The sequence below is a fragment of the Phaethon lepturus genome, unplaced genomic scaffold (assembly GCF_000687285.1).
Source record: "Phaethon lepturus isolate BGI_N335 unplaced genomic scaffold, ASM68728v1 scaffold16296, whole genome shotgun sequence".
NCBI classification, from domain to species: domain Eukaryota; kingdom Metazoa; phylum Chordata; class Aves; order Phaethontiformes; family Phaethontidae; genus Phaethon; species Phaethon lepturus.
The window spans coordinates 551-21,305 of NW_010544274.1; the positions used below are offsets into that span (position 1 = coordinate 551).

The window sequence follows — 20,755 nt, forward strand, 5'->3', positions numbered from 1 at the left end:
TGTATTTCCATCTCAGCCAGGTGGAGAAACTCAGCATAGGGGAACTCGCTCTTTCAGCTGTATGTTTTGGGCTTAGCTGGTTGCAGTCTGTCCTGGGAGCTGGGAAGGAAGTTTGTTTTAGTCACGCTTGCAGCCGCGTTTCTTTGCAGATTTAGATACCTGAGTAAGAACGATCTGTTTAGATCTGTTTTAGCAGAAAACTGTCAGTCTGTGCCTGCTAGTGCTGCTGAGTCAGTTGTGCAGGATTCGTAGATGATCTGTGATACCAGAGCCATGAGCGACTTCCTTGCCCTCTTTGATGCCAAGGGGAGTTCAGCTTTCTTCGGGTTAGGTCACTATTATTCGCTTTATTTTACAAAGGGATCTTGTTTTCCAACATCCGAGTACTGATTCTTTAGGGTTTTTTCCCCCCTGCAATTGTTTTGATCGCAGGGCTCAGATTGTAATTCACCATTTCAGGAGTTTTGCTGGTCGTGATGGTAGAACGCATAGGGTAAACAAGGTTTGGAAGGTATTTTTCTAGGAAAAAAATATAATCCAAGCACTTTGGTCCTACAGAAGTACAAGTATCTGAATGCTGTCCATGCTATACCAATGAATTATGGGTACCATTAGCCACAAAGCAATGAATTTGCTCGAATAAGTTGTAGCAAGAATGAAATTTTCAAAATCAACACCAAAACATTTATATATAATAGAATTGTGAGGAATTAGGACCAAATTCTCACTGACAGAGTTACACAGAGAGAGAAATAAACTGCATGTTTTCTGAAGCTTGGCTGGGAGCCACCTTGTTTTCATAACAGTTCTGTGTAGTAACTGGAGATAAACATTTAGAGGTCAAGGGGAAAGCAGTTAGCATAAAATACCATTTTGATTGAGGTTTTTCATGGCGTAAACAGAGTTCCAGGGCTTACATCAGATGACCCATATATCTTTCATCAAAGCATTTTATTTCCTCTTTGGCTTTCCATTTAATATTAACTCTGTCTCCACTACAGTTTCTTTTTTACCAGTGGGCAGAATCTGTTTCTAACTCCATCCAAGCTGAGTCACTCCCATCAGGAGATGATGTGCGGTGCCCGCTGTCTGCCAGGTTGCGGTTTTGTTCCTGTCCCGTGCAAGTGGTTGGAAGGTGCATGCTGCACAGTTTTTTCAGTGCTTGATGCTAGTTTGAAAGGCACATGGCTGATGTTTTTATGTCCATTATTTTATTTTGTCTCATTGGAACCACAAGTAATCAGGATGACCAAAGAGTAGGAGTGTATCAGTGCACAAAGCTGTCCCAAAAACCTGCTCATCCCTGGATACTCGCTGAATGGCTGGCAATGCTTCTGGTTCTGCCATTGCCTTCCTCTGTAACACAGCTCATGACGCTTAATTTCTCTGTCCTTGTTACCCCATCTGAGTACAGTCATAGATGTATTTTACTGTCTCTGGGACTCTCATGGTCTCAAATCCTAAATTAGTTTTTTGTAATGATTAATTAGTCTCATATTTGCATGGGAATGAACTGTAAGTGCAAGAGATGCTTGGCTGTGTAAATATAGCCGGTGAAATCTACCCCCAAACTGAGCCATTGAGCAGCCAAGTACTTTATACAACATAGATACACATGTACAACATACATACAGGTACACAGTACGACAGATGTGGCGCTTAGGGACATGGTTTAGTGGTGGACTTGGTATTGCTAGGTTAATGGTTGGACTCGATGATCTTAAGGGTCTTTTCCAACCTAAATGATTCTATTAGAGAAAACCATTTTTGTGAATCTGAGCATGATCTTTTTATGCTAATGCAACAGTATTGGTTTTGTGGGGAGATATGTACATCTCTCAAAATCGCCAAGTGAACAATATTAACATGTATCAGTGGGAACGTTAGAAAGTCTCTTGACTTAAAGTGTGGAAGACCTCAGTTTCAGGACTGTGGTTTACAAAATCCACTTTTGTTGTCCAGCAGTCTTCAAAGGAAGGTCACTGTTATAATTTTGGTTTACTTATGCATAAAGAGATGGGTTAAGATCTATGCATGTTTCCAGTGCTTAATCAGGTACTTCATACGGCTTATTCTCCCCTCTCCCCATGCCCTGAGCCACTTGCTGGATTCAAGGGTCATTTCCTGTTTGCAGAACTCCTATCGACATCAGTAGGAGTGTTGTGCAAACATTTGGGGCTTCAATATGGCCTCTTTTGTCCTTTCCCCCCCGCCCCCCGCTGCCAGCCAGCTGAATAAGCACAATTATCCCTGTGCTCTAGTGACATGGTCTGTACTCACGCGGGCAACTGGAAGAGCTGGGATTCCCAAAAGGGAATTTGCCTGAAATGCAGTGCCCTTCTGACACATCTGCTGTCATAAGTCTTCTCTTTCTAGATCCAGATCCGGAAAAGTAGCATTTTTTGTCTCTGCTGGTGGCAACTGCTTAGAGGGAGATATATCTGCTTTGCAGCTTTCTGCAGGGCCGGTTCTGCAGAGGTACTGGTTGAGCCAGAAAACCCAAACCGATCTCCTTCTTGGTGCCTGCCTTGTCGTACCCTGTACATTTTTCAGTAAAAGGGAGGATAGCAAGATGAACAAGAAAAACTAGCTGTAAGGTATACTTACGCTCCATTAATCCTAATGATCCTGTCCTGCCTCTGTACTGGCTGTAGGTTTATTGTAAAGAGTTGGTCCTACACAATGAGGTTTTGTGCTGTCTTAGCCTTTTGTGCATAAGGTATTGAGACATCAGTCTCCTTTGTCTACTGTCAGCCTTGGAGGGAGTTGTTATTTCATAAACCAGTTAGCTAAATTCTACTGAACTGGCTAAATTCCTGATGCTGAGGGTGGTGGGGTGCTGGAGTATGAATTCCCTTCCCAGAACTGGTCCTTGCACATGCTGTAATACCCATTGTTGCTTCTACATGCATGTCTGAAGGAGTATTTATGCCCTGGGCAGCCACATTCAAGGCCTTATGGAATGAATCTTCTATTTCTGGTTCGCCGAAACACCTTACAGGCCTGACTGCTCTCTGAAGAAGGCGACATTTTGCCAAAGTTGCTATTCTGTGCGGAATAGTGCCTAGACCCGTTGTGCCAGCAGCTCTTCACACAACCATGGCTTCAGCAGAAGGGACAGACAAAGGCAGTGACATGGAGGGACAACTGCCTCAAACACCCTGGTGACTTTCTAAAGGGTGACCAGAAAACTGCAGCAACCCCAGGAGACAGACTATGATTGATACCCTAACTGAAAGCTTTTAGCTGTCGAAGGACAAACGTTCCCCTCAGATTTCTGCCGTGCTTTAGTGCCTACTTGATTACTGGGGCAAATGCATTTTGTTACCAAAAACGAGCTTTCCCTGATCAAACGTATGCTTTATTAGCCACGTAAATGCCAGCATGACTCTCTCATTGCTACAACATATTAAACACCTTGGAAATGTTTCCTTAAACTCTAGGTCAGTCTTATGAAATCCGTCTACTTGAGAATAGGAAATTGGGAGAGTTTCAAGATTTAAACACAAAATATGTAAAGGTAAGGAGAAATATAGATTTCTTTTCTTCCTGCTACTACATACAGCCTCTAATGAAAGGCCTGACCTTGCTCACACTGAGAGAATAGAAAATACTTTGCCATTCTTTTTAATGGGTCCAGGGCTGATGGAGTTGTTGAGTCCTAGTTTCATGGGACTATGCAGCTTGGCTTTACAGGGCTTCAAGGGAACCTTTATTCTGTTTGTGATCATGACCCCAGAGTTTCACTGTGAATATTGGGTTCGGGGGAATCCCAAAGTTCAGAGGTGAACATGGTCAAAACTACTGAGAGGCAGACTTGTCTCCCTTCTTAACCCCAGCAACATGCCTGGGTTCTTACATGTCAAATGGAGGACCCTGGTGTTTACATCCTTCTGCCATGCAGATTCTGCATAGCTCCAGTTTACTTTGGTAATGGGCATAATTATGAACATATAGAACTTGAATGTTTGGTTTTGGGGATTTTTTTGTTGTTGTTGCTTCCCCCCTCCCAAAACAGTTCAAATTCAAAAACTTTGATCTGGACCTTGGTTCTGGATCCAACCTTCAAGCCTTCCTCTCCCCAATTCTTGGCTGTTCTGCCTCAGGATTTCTTTTGAGAAGTGGAGACTAGTTGCAAAATTTGGATTCCAATCTCCATTTCAAATGTTGTCCAAGTTTAGGCAGTTCCCTATTTGTCTTTTGGCCCATTTCAGGAAGCATGTGGATTGAGGTTCCAGTTTTGCAGCCATTCCCACTGTGGCTTGCTTGCTTCTGGGAGCTAGGGTTTGATTTGGGCGTTTCTCAGGTTCATTGGCAAAAAATGCTCACTTATTTGATACGGACATCCACAACGGGAGCATGGACTTGAGAAACTGAGATGTAAGGGGTCGTTAACTCATGCAATTGTAGCATTCTGAATATACAAAAGGATATATTAGTTAGGAGTACTTTGGACTTGTCTGCCCTGGGGATTGCCCTTATTCCAGCCTTTTTCTCCAGTTATTGACACGGCTGCACCATTGCAGACCAGAGATGAAAATTCTCCTGTTACAGAAGCTTTCTTATTCTACGCTTGTTTAACTACACTGAGGCAAATGCAATGACTGGCTGTTAATGGCTGGAATCAAGTTTTAATTCCCACTGACAAGGTGTCTGGGCACATCAGCTCCACCGGTGCAGGGACAGGTGAGCTGGCTTTCACATTTGCTAATCAGTGGGATATGCTGGGGTTGGGGCATGGTACAGACACATTAACTATTACCCCCGTGTGAGCCATTTTTGGGTGTGGAGGCAGTATAGTGATGTTTACATGGCATGACACCTAAGATTAGGTGAGCGTTGCTATAGTGCTTCCAGACCGAATCCCAGAAAGCTGTACAGGGCTGCGTTATGCAGTGTAGACGTGCCCTGTGAAGGGGAAAGTGTGTTGCTCTCTCACTCAGGGGTCCCTTAGGAATTTGATAAACATGGTGATGGGTCTCTTAGGTGGACCCTCTACCCTCCTCATGAATGGGGGTGAGAAACATAACAGATCAGCTTTTGCTTCTACGCTGGAAAACCAAATTCATCTCAAGAGAAGGGCCTCTGGATCACGTTGTTCATCTCGCTATCTTTTCTTAACAGAGCATAATTCGTGTAGTTTTCCATGATCGACGCCTGCAGTACACAGAGCATCAGCAGCTCGAGGGCTGGAGGTGGAGTCGGCCTGGGGACCGCATCCTTGATATAGGTGAGACTATTACATTATGGTTCCTGCGCAGTGTTTGGAAGTGAGATGCTGAATGATGTATGGAGTGTTTGCATTGTGTGTTTTGGTTTTTTATATCCTGCTCTCTTAGGAATCCTGTATGTCTTTGGGTGGGAAGGAGATCTAGCACTATAGGTCCTAAATAGACATAGCATTGGTGGCTTGGCTTTTCACATGCATCTTGTAATTGTGTGGAAATGCTTTCTCTTCTTCAATTTAATATTTTTAAAATTTTAGGGGTTTTCTTCTACAGATATTCCGCTGTCTGTTGGTATCTTGGATCCCAGGGCCAGCCCAACCCAGTTGAACACTGTTGAATTTCTGTGGGATCCATCAAAGAGAGCCTCAGCATTCATTCAGGTAAAAGAGAAGTGACATTCCTGTGGTAAATACAATGGTGAGATACCTTATAGAGACCTGGAGAGTTAAGGTAGCCAGGACATGAAGGAGAGAGGAAGATGCTGACGATAATATAGAAACTCGTGTGAAAATCATGTATAATTAATTTGTAGGATACTTGCTAAACCAACTTGCTAGCTACTTGCTAGCTTTGAAGTACTACCTGCTACAGCTAGGATTTTCTTTAAAAAAAAAAAAAAAGTTGCTTTCTAAGCATAGGTTTTGTCTAGAGGAAACTGTTCACAACCTGTTAGTTTTGCTTGCTTTCCTCCTTCATGAGTGTTTCGTATCCCAGATGCCAGCTATGCCAGTTTTTAATCTGTATGTGGGATTTACTTAAGTCAAAGGATGCTTTTCTTGATGCCCTGTTTCTTTCTGGGCTGCTTGTTCTTGTAGTTGTTTTGTCCTGAGGAATGGAAATGAAAACATATGAACTCTTCTGCCTCTCTTAGTTTCTTGGGAGGAGCCAAAACCTCATGTTTGGGCAAAATCTGAAATTCAGATTTGCACGGCTTCCAACTGTCTCCAGAGATGAGCACAGCTTTTGTTTTGCCAGGTACATTGCATCAGCACAGAATTTACTCCACGGAAACATGGAGGAGAGAAAGGGGTGCCCTTCCGGGTGCAAATCGACACCTTTAAGCAGAATGAAAATGGTGAATACACAGAACACTTGCATTCTGCGAGCTGCCAGATCAAAGTGTTCAAGGTATGAGGTAGTTTTGGCTTTGTCATCAAGTAGATTAAGGAACGTGCACAGTTTTTAAATTGTGTAGGAGTGATGCAAATAGCGGAGTAAAAGAACAGACTTTTAACTGGGTATGCTTAAGATCTTAAATGGGATTTTTGCACACAAAGTGGCATAAACACTGAACTACGCAGCAATTCCAGTTAAATTCAAATGACCCAAGTGCTGCACCAAGACTTATGCCAGTCCATTGTACCTTGAACACTATAGAATAACTGAGATATTTAGGGTATCCGCTGTGTTTTGGTGCTCCTAGGCAATCAAGACATTGTGGCATCTCCAGTTTCTTTGATTCAGTCCCCCATGAACAGTGAGAGTATATCTTGGAGATCTTAAACACTCTTTGCTTGTTGCAGCAGAGCTCCTCTCCATGCTACCTGGAGGAGAGAAAGATTCAGATAGAAAGCATCTCTGAAGCTCCTAATGTGGGTGTGGCAGACCTGTAGCCACTTAACAACAAGCTTTTCATAGACTTGTTTTCTTAAAGGATCTGCTACTCCTGTGAGCAGTGTCTTTCCTGTTCCTGGAGAGATGGTACAAATACCAACTGAGGCGCAGAACTGATGGCGCAAATCTCAGGACTGTGGTCAGCCTGTTTTGGAATTGGGGTAGGCATTAATGGGGTATGTTACAGAAACAGTAGAGATGCTTGACTAATTTTTTTTTGCCTAGAAAATGCACATCTGATCTTGTTCCATATGTAAAGTCCCCATAAATCTTAAGGAGACTTGTGAACTGATTAGAAAAACACCTGTTGGCCTCTGTCTCCAAATTTGTAATACTTGGTATAAGGAAAAGCTTGTGCCTGTGCTTATAGCCTAAAGGAGCAGACAGAAAACAGAAGACTGACAGGGAAAAAATGGAGAAGAAGACTACTCAAGAGAAGGAGAAGTATCAGCCTTCTTATGAGACAACTATTCTCACAGAGGTAAAGCGTTTTAGACACGTCATACTGCTTCAGCATGTTGGGGGATAGATTTGAGAGAAAATTCAGTCTAACTGAGCCCTGGAGATTGTCTTGTGGAGACACGTATCCCAGATCTGATTGAAATTGAGAGCAGAGTGAAATTCTAAAATGTCTCTCACTGTTGAAGTTTATAAAAGATGCCAAAGTTTCTTATGTTTCAGGGTGTAAACCAACCCTTAACAGCCTAGCTTTAAAGGAAACATTTTCTCTATCTTCTGCCATGCTCCAGGGCACTTGTCGTGGCATTTAGATGCCAATTGTATGAGGTATTTTCTTCAGAACCATCTGGCAAATGCTCATGTTGGAGATAGGGCACTTGAACAGATGAATAGGCTGTCTGATTAAATTATTAATCTGTTTTTCTGTGAATGTGCCTATGAAGCTACTATTACATACAAGATCTTGGAAGATTCTGGCTTGTACTCTAGGAATATCTTGAATATTTTATATTCTCATGCATCTGGTGTGGAGATGTATGTGTTTCTACCCCTCCCTGCTATTACTAAGATGTATATATAAGCTTACCCCAGGCTGCAGAATTACTGAGCAACAGGACTCAAGACAGTAGTTTAAAAGTGCTGTTCCATCTCCCTATGGGAATGTCTTGCTGTTTGATTTAGTTCTTGTTTTTTTGAAGTGGCTTGCTGGACTTCTAAAAATGAGGTTTTTTTCTTAATTTAAATAAACTTCCTGTTTGTGAGATCCAGTCCCTTCCACTCAATTTTCCTTGTGTTGCCAGGAGCGACCAGCATGTTTTCTAATTCAACGTGGTGGTTGTTAACGAGGCTCTTCTGTACACAAACCTAATTCTACTGACTTGGCAGATTCCAAGCTCTCCTCATGAGCTCTGATGCACTTTGACATATTGCATGGGAAAATGTGGGCTGCCAGAGTTAAATATTTGCTAGTGCTCATGGAGGTGATAAAATATTTGCTAGTATTTGTGGAGATGATAAAACTCCAAAGCTACACTTGTCAACTTCTTATCATTGCAAACAAGGATACTACAGAGCATTTTCTTGAGCTCTTGATGGTGGGTGGTTCCACAAGACTAGACTTCTCCTACTGATTACAGTGGCTTAAATTCAGAACAGAGTCACCAATTCTAGTTGGGTTACTCTGTTTTTACACTACTGTAATGGAATATGGAGTTTGACCTATATTTGTGAAGGCTTTTAGAACCTTTGTGTCTGTCTGACTATCTTAAAGTTTCTCCATGTCATACCCATTTATAACTTGAGCTCTTTGACTAATAGCCAGAGGTTTTAGCAGGCTGGTTCAAATTCTGCTCTTTCACTGGTATAAACCTGAAGCAATGCCACTGGAGCGTATTTGTCACTCTTGCCTGGATTTAATTAGGGATTTATAATTGAGACCAGGGGTGTTTCTGTATCATTGCTGCCTTCAGTCTGAGTTGACTTACTGGCGTTGCTCTGACTTACAGCTGTGCACACTTTGGCCCAGTGTTATTTGGGGTCAGGCTTTGTGAAATGGGAGAAATGTGGAATGCACAACTGGAATCAATCTGGCCCCCTGACAGCCTGCTTGGAGAGCAGTGTAGAAAATCCATGGCCCGTCTCCTCCTCCCAGCAGGAGTGATGAGCTGAAGTTAGTGGCGTGGCAACAGCATGAATGTGGTATGAGAGGAGAATCGAATCCTTTATTTCCATCCTTATGAAAGTATCCCTGCTGCCTTTCTTCCAACAGTGCTCTCCCTGGCCTGATGTGCCTTATCAGATGAACAATGCTCCATCTCCAAGCTACAACAGTTCTCCCAACAGCTTCAACCTTGGAGATGGGTATGTAACAAATAAATGCTTTCTCTCCTGTTGATATGGTAGCCTTCATGTGCATGTGTTTTGTGTGTCCATGCATTTCTTATCCTGGAAGAAGAGGTCAAGGACCACCCTTCCTAGAAAGGGGAAAATATTTCCCACAAAGCCTTTTTTAAGACTTTTCATCCAGGAGTTCCCTGTAACGCAGAGTACTGTTTGTATGTCTGCTGTGTATGTGGTGGCTGGGAGGTGAGCATTGGAGGGCCACCAGGGCAACCCCTGCCATGAATTCTCCCTCTTACTCTTCTGGGTGGGTCAGAGAACACACCATGCCCTGTACCAGTAATTCCCAGTATCTTCTGACAAGAGTGCTAGAGACTTTCAGCCTTCAGCACCTCTTCAGAGTTGGTATTTCTTCCTTCCTTTCTGTCTTCAGGTAGTTTGGGGTGCTGAATTCCCAGTTGAATGGGATGTAAAGAAATCCAGTCTGGGACAAAACAGCCTGGGTTTTGAGAAGCCATTCCAGAACAGAGGACTAACAGGAGGCATATTTAATTCACTAATATAACTGTCATAAAGAAACAGATTTAGTGGTCCTGAAACACCCAAGATGATAGCTGATGACAGAAATATACAGCAAGGTCCCTCAGTACTTCTGAGTCCTCCCTGCACCATACTTTCCCCTAGGAATAATTTGGTGTAGACCTTTCTTCTCCTTCTTTAGGACTCTGCAGCCATGTCGCCTTCCCACACAGCTTATTAATTAATCAATGTTGTATCATAAATTTTCAATGAGCAACATATGAATAAGGACAAACACTGAAATGACAAAAATTGGTGTTAGTAGAGAGATATGTTGAGCATTTTCTTCCAGTGGTAGATTGTTAACTCTCTGGGAAAATCCTTGACGTGTTGAATCCTGTCTATGTTTTAGGAGGGTTTAGTAGAAATGTAGTTTTGTGTAATAAATTGTTAAATTGCAATTTACTATGTTTAAGATAATACCAGGGTTGAATTATTTGGTCTTTTTTTCAATTTTTGTGACAAATCATTAGACAGTGGATTTAGTTACTGGATTTCTAGCTCATATGAATTTTGAGTTCGGACACCCTTGTAGGTCACAACTTCCTTCCTTAGATGGTGTCACATTAGTGAGTGACTTGTATGGAAAAGCTTGAATGAGGTCAGTAACATGAGTTTTTTCTCTCAGTGTTGAGTAGGACCTCAGCTGACTAACAAAAGGCTCAAGTAGAAATTTCTTTTTTCTTAGACCAGATTTTGGACAGCTTTTTAAAAAATCTGAGAAAAAAGCCAAGTTAGTATGTAACTTGTGACAGTTGAGTCAAATGGAGGAGGGGGAAGAGGATGTCCACTGCAATGTAAAATTTAAAATAATGTTTTTTTTCTCTTCCAACTTTATATAATTTTTTTTAGCAACAGTTCTCCAACCCACCAAGTGGAGCTCCTGCCTCCCAGCAATGATGTAAGTACTTGAGATCATGTTAATGTGGTGCTTTTCTTTTTTAGGACACTGGTGAACAGTTCATTTCAAGACCTTCTTATTCTTTTTGCAATGTAGCATCTCCTTCCTTCTGCTTCTATTCAAGATGCCCAGCAGTGGCTTCATCGTAATAGGTTCTCTCCATTCTGTAGACTCTTCTCAAGTTTTTCGGGTGAGTTGAAACAGTCCAATTATTTTGTTTTTATTTTCTTTTGTAAGTGCAGCTCATGCTTCATATCAATAGCATCTGCTGCTGGCCACTGTTGATGGGATCACTGGTCTGATCCAGTGTGGTTGTTCTTTTGTTCTTAGATGAGTTAGCGTTTGCCAAAACAGTTTGTAGAAATATAGAATAAGTAAAGATGGAAGAGGATAAGTTAAGACAGAAGGGACTTCTTGAGTTCATTAGGTGCAACCCCCCGCTTGAAGCAAGTCCAGGACCTTGTGCAGTTGTGTTTGAGTATCTCCCAAGGTTGTAAATTCCACAATTTCTCTAAGCAACTTCTTCAAATACTTGACTACTCTCACAGTGAAAAAGTTTCTCCTTATACCTAATCAGTGTTTCCCATCTTCTATCTGCTGCATCTTGTTCTGTCCCTGTGCACCTTTGAGCAGAGTCTGACTCCATCTGCAGCTCCATCTTCACTGTACCCTCCCATTAGGTAGTTGTACACAGCAGTAAGTTGGTGGAAGGGAGAATTGTTAAAGATGTTGAAATCTTGAGGAGCCTCTCTGTGACTTGCAACGTGATTAAATAACCTGGTGAACGTGGCAGTTAGAGAAAACTGCGCCACATAAGGGCCAATGTTAAATATACAGCTTGTCTTTGAGTTGGCTAGAATATCTTCCAGTGTAGCACTGCTCTTTTGGCAGCTTCTAGCTCTGTTTCACAACGACTGATTTGCAGCTTCTCTAGGCAAACCTATCTGATTTAGCTTTGTGGATTCTCTCCCCCTGCCCTTTCCTGCTGCCCATACACACAATTTGGAAGCTAAGATTTGCTTAACTTCTGAAAAAAAATCAATTTGAAATATGTAGGTGCTGACTTACTGAAGATGTCCAAAGAAGATTTTGTTCAAATCTGTGGGCCTGCTGATGGAATTCGGCTCTTTAATGCAATCAAAGGAAGGTTTGTACTTCTTCCTTCCTATTTTTTTATTATGGAAGCATTCCTTGGTAATTTCAGTGTTAACTAGAAGTTAATCCTGGAGCTGTAGCATTTAGACTTCCTTTTAACACTTCAGAGAGGTCATCTCAGAGGCTGGAGATCACAATGGTATTCAAATCTAAGCATAGCTCAGAAATGTTGCCGAAATGAAGCAGCATAATGTGGATCTCCAGTGGTTTATTTGCTACCAGCTGATAGCTTCCATCCACTTCCTATGAGACACAGCCTACAATACCCTGTGTTGCATCTCCATCACAGGTAACAAACAAGAAACCAACCCTTGGAGCCTCAAATGACTCTTAAACTTTTATTGCAATAACATCATAAATTATACACCTGGGGAGGATTCAAATCAGTAAAGGCAGGTATGATGAGCTCCTTGGCAAGTGCCGTAAACTGTTTTATTCTTACCTGATCCTGAAGAGGTTATGGTGCTCTGCACTGTACCACCACCTCTTATCGGGGCTCTTACTAGACCTCCTAAGACATCTAGTCACTAACATCAAGACTATCCCTTAGCTGATTATTTATGCACAGCCCGAATGATTCCATCTGTCATTGTTTGGTAGCTGACTGGAACAATTTTAGATCTACTAAATAACTCTCTACTATTTTTTAATAATCCATAGAAATGTAAGGCCCAAGATGACAATTTATGTCTGTCAAGAACCAGAGCATAACAGGTCCCATCTCCACCAAAAACGAGAAAATGGAGATGGCAGTCTTTGTGGTAAGTGTTTATGTGTGGATTTTGTTAAACACTCACCTGATGAGAATGCTGCTTTCTGCATGAGCTCCTGTGTGGGACAGCTTAGTTCCTGAGTGTTTAAAGAAGTCATGTTTGTCCTGGTTCTGCCACTTTGGTTGGTTTCAGGGCTACAGATTCCAGCTGGTACCGTTTTCCTGGGGAACAGACCCAACTTAACAAGCTATCTGCAGAATGCCACAGCAAAATCTCTATTCAGTTCTTAATAGGGACCATAGCATTAAAAACTACCTTCCCATCCACAATTTGCTTTAGATTATGGCTTGTTTGAAAATATTTCGGTAAATGGAAGGTTGGTATATCTTAAAGTGAGGTTCTAATTCTTGGAAGTTCAAAGCTTTTGGGGACTCACTGCTCATAACTATCCCTCATGACATGATGTACGATCAAATGAGAATAGAGGTTGTTCTTAGTTCTTGCGCTTAGTACTAACCAAACATGGCTTTTCTGCCTGGTTATTCTACCATTTGGATTGGACTTAAAAAATAATACTGTAATCTGCAGTTATTTGATACATTATAATCATTAGTTTGTGCCTGTGGGATAACGTCTAATAAAATATCGTTTTTGTGTAACATCATATGTGTTTTACTATTTAATTTGATCTAATTTAAAATGTCCAATCAGTAAAAGTAGGTTATCCAAAAATATTAACATCTTTATGAGAGGGTTTTTTTGGTGCCCAATGATACATGTTGTCGTTAGCCCATGTGTTTTCCTCTGGGCGAAAGGGACGTGTGCTTTATTTGCCCGCTGCATCCAATACTGGGTATTTTTCTACAAATCATCAAGCTGGATATCTGGCGGTTGCTTTAAAGGTACTAAGCTTGTTTGTTTACTGTCAAGATTTGAACCTTGGTCTTAAACCCATTTAGTTGTTGATATTGAGCATCTTGGTCTTATCAGTAGTTGCTATTCTATAATTACTCTGTAATTCCATAATTGCTTTCAACCTGTTGCAGTATATCATGCAATCTTCTTGGAAGAATTGACCACGCTGGAATTAATTGAGAAGATTGCCAACTTGTACAGCATTTCTCCACAGCAGATAAATCGAATCTATCGTCAGGGACCAACAGGGATCCATGTATTAGTGAGCAATGAGGTAAGGGGTTAATGAAAACTCTGTCAGAGCTGTAAGAGTAGTCTGACTTCTTGAAGTTAAAATGACCTTTTAAGTTGTGGAGTGAATCTTCAAGGAAGCTTTGCAAGGTTACTAATCCCAAGAAGTGAAAGCAAATACTTAAAGCAAATCATTCATGCATACCACTGATGTTGGTGTGGATTTAAGATTGTTGCTTTGTAAAAGAAATTTTTTTTAAAACAAAACACACACAAAAATGATAATTTCCTTTTCGTCTTGGCTACTTAAACAAATTCTGAAGTGAGGATCTAAAGTGGGAACCTTTAAAATTGAACAGGCAAGTTTCCTGAAGAAGGCAAGTTTGAAAATTTTTAGGACAACTAGTCTTATATCTTGGCCAGTGATTACAGCTACTGGGTCAGAGTCAGTGTTGTGTATGTGCACACTATAATTTCATGGACCTCTTCTAACTGTTTGTGTCCCTTTATATCATGGCTTAATTTAGTCCATTCCATTAACTTGCAGGTTAATAGCGAGTTGCCCTTCTTCCTCTTTTCCCCCCACTAAATTACCAACTCATTCATGCACCAGAATCACTTATGGAGCTTCATTTATAAGAAACATTGTTAAAACAAATGAAGCAGAGCATAGGTCTCAACTGGAGCCTAAATTGAAGGCTGTAATGCTTATTCCTAAAGTCTCCTTGCTATTTCAGCCTGATTAAATCTGAAACCTTGATGCTTTATGGATGTAAAGTGCTTGGAGGCAACTCTTGGTAGAGGAATTGCTTGAACCAGATTGGGTATAAGGCTTTAAGTATTTATTTAAGTCAATTATTAACAATGTCTATTGCTTTTTTTATTATTTTTTTCTTGTTCTAGTACTATAGTGGCAAGAGCGAGGCACTCGATGAATGTACTTCATGCATCATTAGGCACAGACACACAGACTCACCAGTGAAGTTTGATTTGCAGGAGCAGGAGGTGTATGTTAAACCCAAAAGAGAATAGGGAGATTAGTCTAAGTTGAAAAGGATATTTGGTGTGCGAACTTAGAGCTGGAAAGTGCTCTACTTGAATGATAGTGAATAGCTAGGAGAAGGCTTTTGCTAAAGCTGGATTTTCTGAGCTGATCAGAGAGGTTCTGGTCACCTTCCCTCTGAAGTTAGGTGTCCAGCATCTGCTCCAACTGCATGAGGCAGCTCCTGAAGGTAATTCACCTTCTCGGTCCCACATGGCTACTCTAGGATGGGAGCAATGACTAAGGATAAAGCGTAAATGAGCATTTCAGACTGGATCTGAAGTCAGATGAATCTCTTAACTCATCTCTTTAGTTAGGGGCCTCACTAGAACCTGTACGTGTTCTGAAAATCTAGTTGTTTCTCATGAATAACTCAAATATATTTAGATACTGATCTTTCTTCCCATGATCTGCCTTGCTGCCTCTCATAGCAGTTTCACTGAGATTCCTGTGCCTCAATGAAATACAAACAGGTAAATGATTCCTGCAAGTACAGCATCTATACTAATGTCTGGTCAAAATAACCAGGTGGATGCTGCTGAGATGGTTTTATAGTAAAAATATTCCTTTATTCAGCAAGGAGTCCATTTCTTGGGGCTGGCTACCTCTAGATATTTTTCCAGATGCTCATGTAAGCTCAACAAAGCTTCATGATTCAGCTGAATGTGTGTGTGTTACCATTGCTAGATTTTAGGAGAGGGACTTGTCTTCATCCAGTCTAAACTAGTATAGCTTCATTGAAGGCAATTAAGAATACGGTCTTTAATAGACTAACTGGAGTGGTATAAGAACTTGCAGGATCAAGAGCTGCAAAGGGGATGGTAAAATGCTGAACAAGCCAGACCAGTTCCAGGCAAGCACTTCAGTGTAAGCTTCTCTTAAGCACATTAGCAGCTGCAATGACCTTAATTAATCAGTCATATACTTCAATAATCTTACAGGCAGGGTTACTCAGGACTGTGTAGGACTAGACACCAAATGTTGTTTGATAACTCTCCTCTATACTGGTACTGAAAGAAACTTGAATTAAATTGCTAAAAATATTTTGTGTTGGCTTTTTTCCTTCTGCCCTTCAGATGGTGCAAAACTTCCAAGATGAATCTTGTTTTGTTATCAGCACATTAAAAGGTATGTATTGCTGCCACTATTACTTTAGTTCTAAAGAAAATTTCTCCTTTCAGTTACACTAAACATCATCACAAACTCAGTGCTGTTATCCTGAAAAGATAAGTAATCTAATTTAGTGTAAGTCAAGGTGTTGCATCAGCTTACACTATGATAGACTGGTCTATGCTTTCCGTTATGCTGTTATAAAACTTTCATAAATCCATTGATACTACTGACATAAATGAGCAGAAAACATTCTAGTAAATGATGAAAGATGACAGTTACTATGTTGTATTTTTTTAATATAAATGCTATGGCCTAGGTGTCGAACATTGATTTTCATGAATCGGTTGTGGAACAAGAGTACAAACTATTGCAAACTACTTAAGAAGAAAATCTGGGGTTCTGTATCTGTGCTGTTTTCTAAAAGCAATAAAAAAATGCTTTGCATTTCTTTATTACAGCTGAAAGCAATGATGGCTACCACATCATTTTAAAATGACCATGCTGCACAGAAAGACTTTAACAGCCTAAAATTTAGTGCCTCACTGAGATTGTGACAACCTAGACTGGAAACATGAAGAACCTTTGGATAAAACGCTCCTATGAACTAAGAATTACCAAACAGCTTAAGGAGAATCTTGCTTTTACAGATATACATTTTTGGTGGTGTGTGGTTTTGTTTTTGTTTTTGGTTTTTGTTGTGTGGTTTGTTTTTTTTTTTTTGAAGCTGGAGCTGAGAACATCCTCAAAGCTTGTACATGTTTCTTCCTCCCTTCCTCCCTTCTTCTTCAGTCTTAAAAATTGTCGAGGTTTCTGCTTATTACTTAGAAACATCTGCCTTGTACTAAAGGGAAATGAAAGATAAACAAAAAACAATTCTCTAGACCCCTTATGGATGGGTGAATTGATTTATTTAGTGTTCTGAATGCTCTCTTGCTTTCAACACACACCCTATTGCTGATGGACATAGGCTCCCTGGGGCTTTTCTTTTACTCTTTGAGGTGGAAGGCTTGGGGCTAAATCTAGAAACAGATTTGGCAATGCAGAGGATGGATTTGGTGCCCAGTCCTCACCCAGAGTATCAACCCTGGAAGCCCGAACTTAACTGCTTTCCACCTGTAGATGTGCTCAAAGTCCAGAGACCTCAGTCCGTCCTGACAGAGCTTCTGTAATACCAATCCAACAGAACAATTTTGCAGGGTTCGAGGGAGGACAGACAACCTGAAGCAAGCAGTTCAGTACTGTCTTATATCTTCAGCTTTAGAGTAGTCTTCTTGAATGGTGTATATGAAGGTTTTCTGAGGAAGGGTTTTGAACACTGAAAGTTACAGAGCTCATGACAAATTCATGCTATGGATTTATTCTACTCTGCAAAGCATTGATTAACTGCTATCTTTACTGTAACTGGGAATTGGTTATGATCTTAATGATTTTTCCTCCTGTTATTCACTGAAGTAAGTAAAACTGAGTTTTGATTGAGTCCAGGTAACAGATCACCTCAGTTGCTGCTTCTTATATTCTTGCTGTTTCAATTTTGACTCCTGTTTCAAATATCTGCAACTATGGTCAACTCCACTCTCCCTTGGTCTTTTGGGATGCCATCCAGGCTCCACTAAGCTGAAAAAGTGGCTTCCACTGATGTCAAAGGCAAACTGGATCACACCCTTTTTGCATGGATGGAGTTATTTCACTGCTGGCAGCTTACTAATAAAGCTGTTTCCCAAACTGAATGTCCAGATAGCATCAGATTCTGATACTTGAACATTTAATTTAATCCTGAATTGAAATGGAAAGCTGAAGTACCAAAAATTTTCCTGGAATGGAAATTTTTCAAAAAATGAGAAATTGTCAGCTGGAAAATGCTGAATAAAATGTTCTATCCTTTTGAAATGGAAACATTTAATTAAATCCATTTGGCCCTTAAAGCAGCATCAGTTTGAGCTACTGTTGTAGACCTCAGAAATTACCATTCAAGTGCCTTGTGCGCCATGTCTCCCTTGGGGCCCAGCTCTTTGGCTGGATTACAGATCCCATGATGCTCTTACTGTGGGTTAGTCGAAGGGGGAATGCGTCATGAAGGCTGGAGGGATGCCCAGGACCCCAGCCTTCTGAGAAAGAGGGGGACATGCAGCCCGTGAATTACAGCTCCCAGCTGACACTGGAGGAATTCGGACAGACACGGACTGATATTTTTCTGACAAAAATGATGCGTTTCAAGTTTTCCCAACAGAAATAAACAGCAAAATATTGAGAAAAGCAACATTTTTTTCATTAAAAGCATCGAGTTTTGCGCAAAAAAAACCCACCCATCCCCACCGATTCTTTTTACACCAAAAATAATACTAGAATAGAAAAATTGTGTTACAATGGGAAAACCTTCAGCCAACTCAGCTAATTGGGTAACATTGCCTACTTAGGCACGATCTTGCTCAACTGGCTGTCCTGGATGCTCCATGAATTGTAGTGTTTCTCCAATAAGGATGCCCAGGCTTTGGGACACAGCGATTCCTCCCCTGAAGTGAAGGAGCTTGAGGCAGCTTGGTTGAGGACCAGGTTGCGTAGGTGAGGAGCTTGTAAGTGGTCTCCTGACAGAGAGGGCAGGCCAGGGGGAGCTTTGGGGAAAAAAATGTCGTTGTGGAGGATGGGAAAGACCATCCTTTTGAGAGGAAGGTGAGACCATGCTAAGCTTGACCCTGCCTTGATGCCTGTGTGGCCTCCCTGGCTCTGCTGTGGATGTGGAGTGAGGGGTGGCTGGGGAGCCCCTGGCCCTGGGCACGGAGGCATCCAGGTTGTGGCCGCACTGTTACAGCTGCCTTCCAAAAGAGGGAATAAATTCCAGCTGTGTTTGTGAATAGGTGAGAGCAACGTGCCGCTGCGTATCAGGAGCTGTTTGGTTTATTTTGTGGAAACTACTTCAGAAGATGTACATAGGCTGCGCTTTTTCATCCTGTTTTGTAATACTGGCCCAATATATGGCATGGCTGTTGTTGGCATGTGGCTCAGAGAGGTGAATCTGACCTGACGAGAAGGGCTTCAAAAAGGCCTTGGAGTTTCCAGGAGTGTAGCCTGTACCGTATCCACTGACATGTGGTAGCCCTGTAATCCAGGGGACATGGCAATACTGAAACACAGCAGTGTGAAGAACGGATAGAGGTAGCTTTGCTCCCAGAGTTAGAGGCTAAGAACTGTTTGCTTACTTTAAAAAAAAAACAACCAAACAAAACCCAACTTGTTCTTGATTATTTAAAAAAGAATTCTTACCCATAAAGAATTATATGCAAGACTCTTTATAGTGTTTCAGTAGCACTTGCTTGATTAATTTTGTGCAAAAATCACTCTCCGTTAGGGCCTTGTTATATTTAGATGTTTAAAAATAAAATAATGTTATGCTGATATGAGGGTGAATTTGACATTATATCTTGTTCTTCTTTCTTTGCTGTAAGAAGCTCTACCAGAGTAAGCAATCACACAGATTACAAATATTGTCCAGCTTGGTGGGCTCTACTGTTTTATCTATGTTAGCCTGCTTGTAAAGCTGTATAACTTTAATGTGTGTGTAAGGCCTACACTTACCTGACTGGGTAGTTCTAGTCATTGTTGAACCTCTGTAGTCCCAGCAGAAATTTGGAGGATTGTGCTCAGTAACGTACATGCCCATGAAGATGCAGCACAGCTAGTTTAGTGTCTAGGAGAATGCTGAGTTACTTCAACTTGGAATCATAGACTATCTCGAGTTGGAAGGGACCCATAAGGATCATTGCACCCTCTGCCCTTCTTGCACGATGCTGCATAACCAACATGTTGTGATACGTGAGCAGAATGGCCATAAACCGTCGCGGCTAAGCAGCTAGTACAAGTGGTCAGAGCAGCCTTGGTGTGGGACTGGACTGCCGACGAACCTTCCCCTCTGCCTCCCAAAAACTAAAAGCAAATCGTTGTCCTGTTGAAGCTGGTGAGTTTGTCCATGCAGGAACCAAGCGAAGCCTTCAGGATTTATGTTAGTGGCTTATGTGAAGAATGAGAGCGAGCGACTTGTCTCATCTGTGTAACTGGCAGGTAACCCAGCTAATCGCTTAGACTCTCCCTGTGCTTACAGAGGGTCTGGCATCTCTGGAGAGACTCGTTTGCCGTATTTGAGGATGTCATAGCCTCCAGAAGGAAGCTTCTGTCTCCTCAAGACTGGAGGAAGCACCAATGATTAGTCTGGGCTAGATGTCTAAATTCTAGATAGGCTAAAGGCAAGGGAGATGAGTAGCTCCCCTTCATCTTAAATATCCAAAAGGGTTTTGCATTTAACTTTGCTCTTAAGTGCCTATTACATTTATTCTTGCTTTTTTTTTTTTTGTTGCTCCTATGTCTTTTTTTAAAAAATAACAAACTTCCTGCTCAAAGTGATTTAAAAGGGACTTTTTTTCAGCTATATATGTGAAATTTGTACCGCAGACCTTTGTAAGCTTTGGGTTTGAGGATTACAGTTAATAGTGTGGTATCCCAAACTATCCAGCTCTTAGGTTGTATGTACGATGACAGCCACTATGAGTAGAAGCGGGCTTGCTGGGCATGAAAAGGCAGAACCATTACACGATTAAAAACAATATGACTCCAGCCAGTATTGTTAAGTTCGTGTCAGAACTGTACTGGCTGTTCAAAATAATTTCATAAATTGCGGCATTTTCTCTTGACAACTGAATAAATTGATACAGATCAGTTAGTACTGCTCTGGTTATGGTCTGAGGACTCGTAGAAATGCCCATGATACACAGCTGCAGGGCAGGGAAGGGGCAAATAATCTGGTGATAGAAATTTGTGCCATCTGCTTGAGGTGGTAGAATTGGTGTTATTAAAATTAAAGCTCCTGTTCTTTCAGCTGGCTCTGCTTGGTTAATTGGCTAAAATAGAAATAATAACTCAATCTAGAAAAGATTGGAGTTCTCATTGCCTTGGTGTGAAATTTAATGGGCTGAAGTTT

At 41.3% G+C, this 20,755-nt stretch overlaps 1 protein-coding gene across 1 annotated transcript; it reads left to right on the forward strand.

Moving 5' to 3' along the window:
• Window positions 1-3,443: 3,443 nt before the first annotated feature.
• Window positions 3,444-16,285, forward strand: TFCP2L1 (transcription factor CP2-like 1; the record flags this gene model as incomplete). The annotated part of the gene is made up of 13 exons (XM_010288635.1): window positions 3,444-3,520; window positions 5,125-5,230; window positions 5,502-5,608; window positions 6,204-6,356; window positions 7,213-7,323; window positions 9,070-9,161; window positions 10,572-10,620; window positions 10,717-10,810; window positions 11,677-11,767; window positions 12,436-12,536; window positions 13,535-13,677; window positions 15,753-15,804; window positions 16,248-16,285. Coding segments are annotated over 13 exons (1,214 nt in total), but the record flags the coding sequence as incomplete, so codon positions are not given.
• Window positions 16,286-20,755: the final 4,470 nt, after the last annotated feature.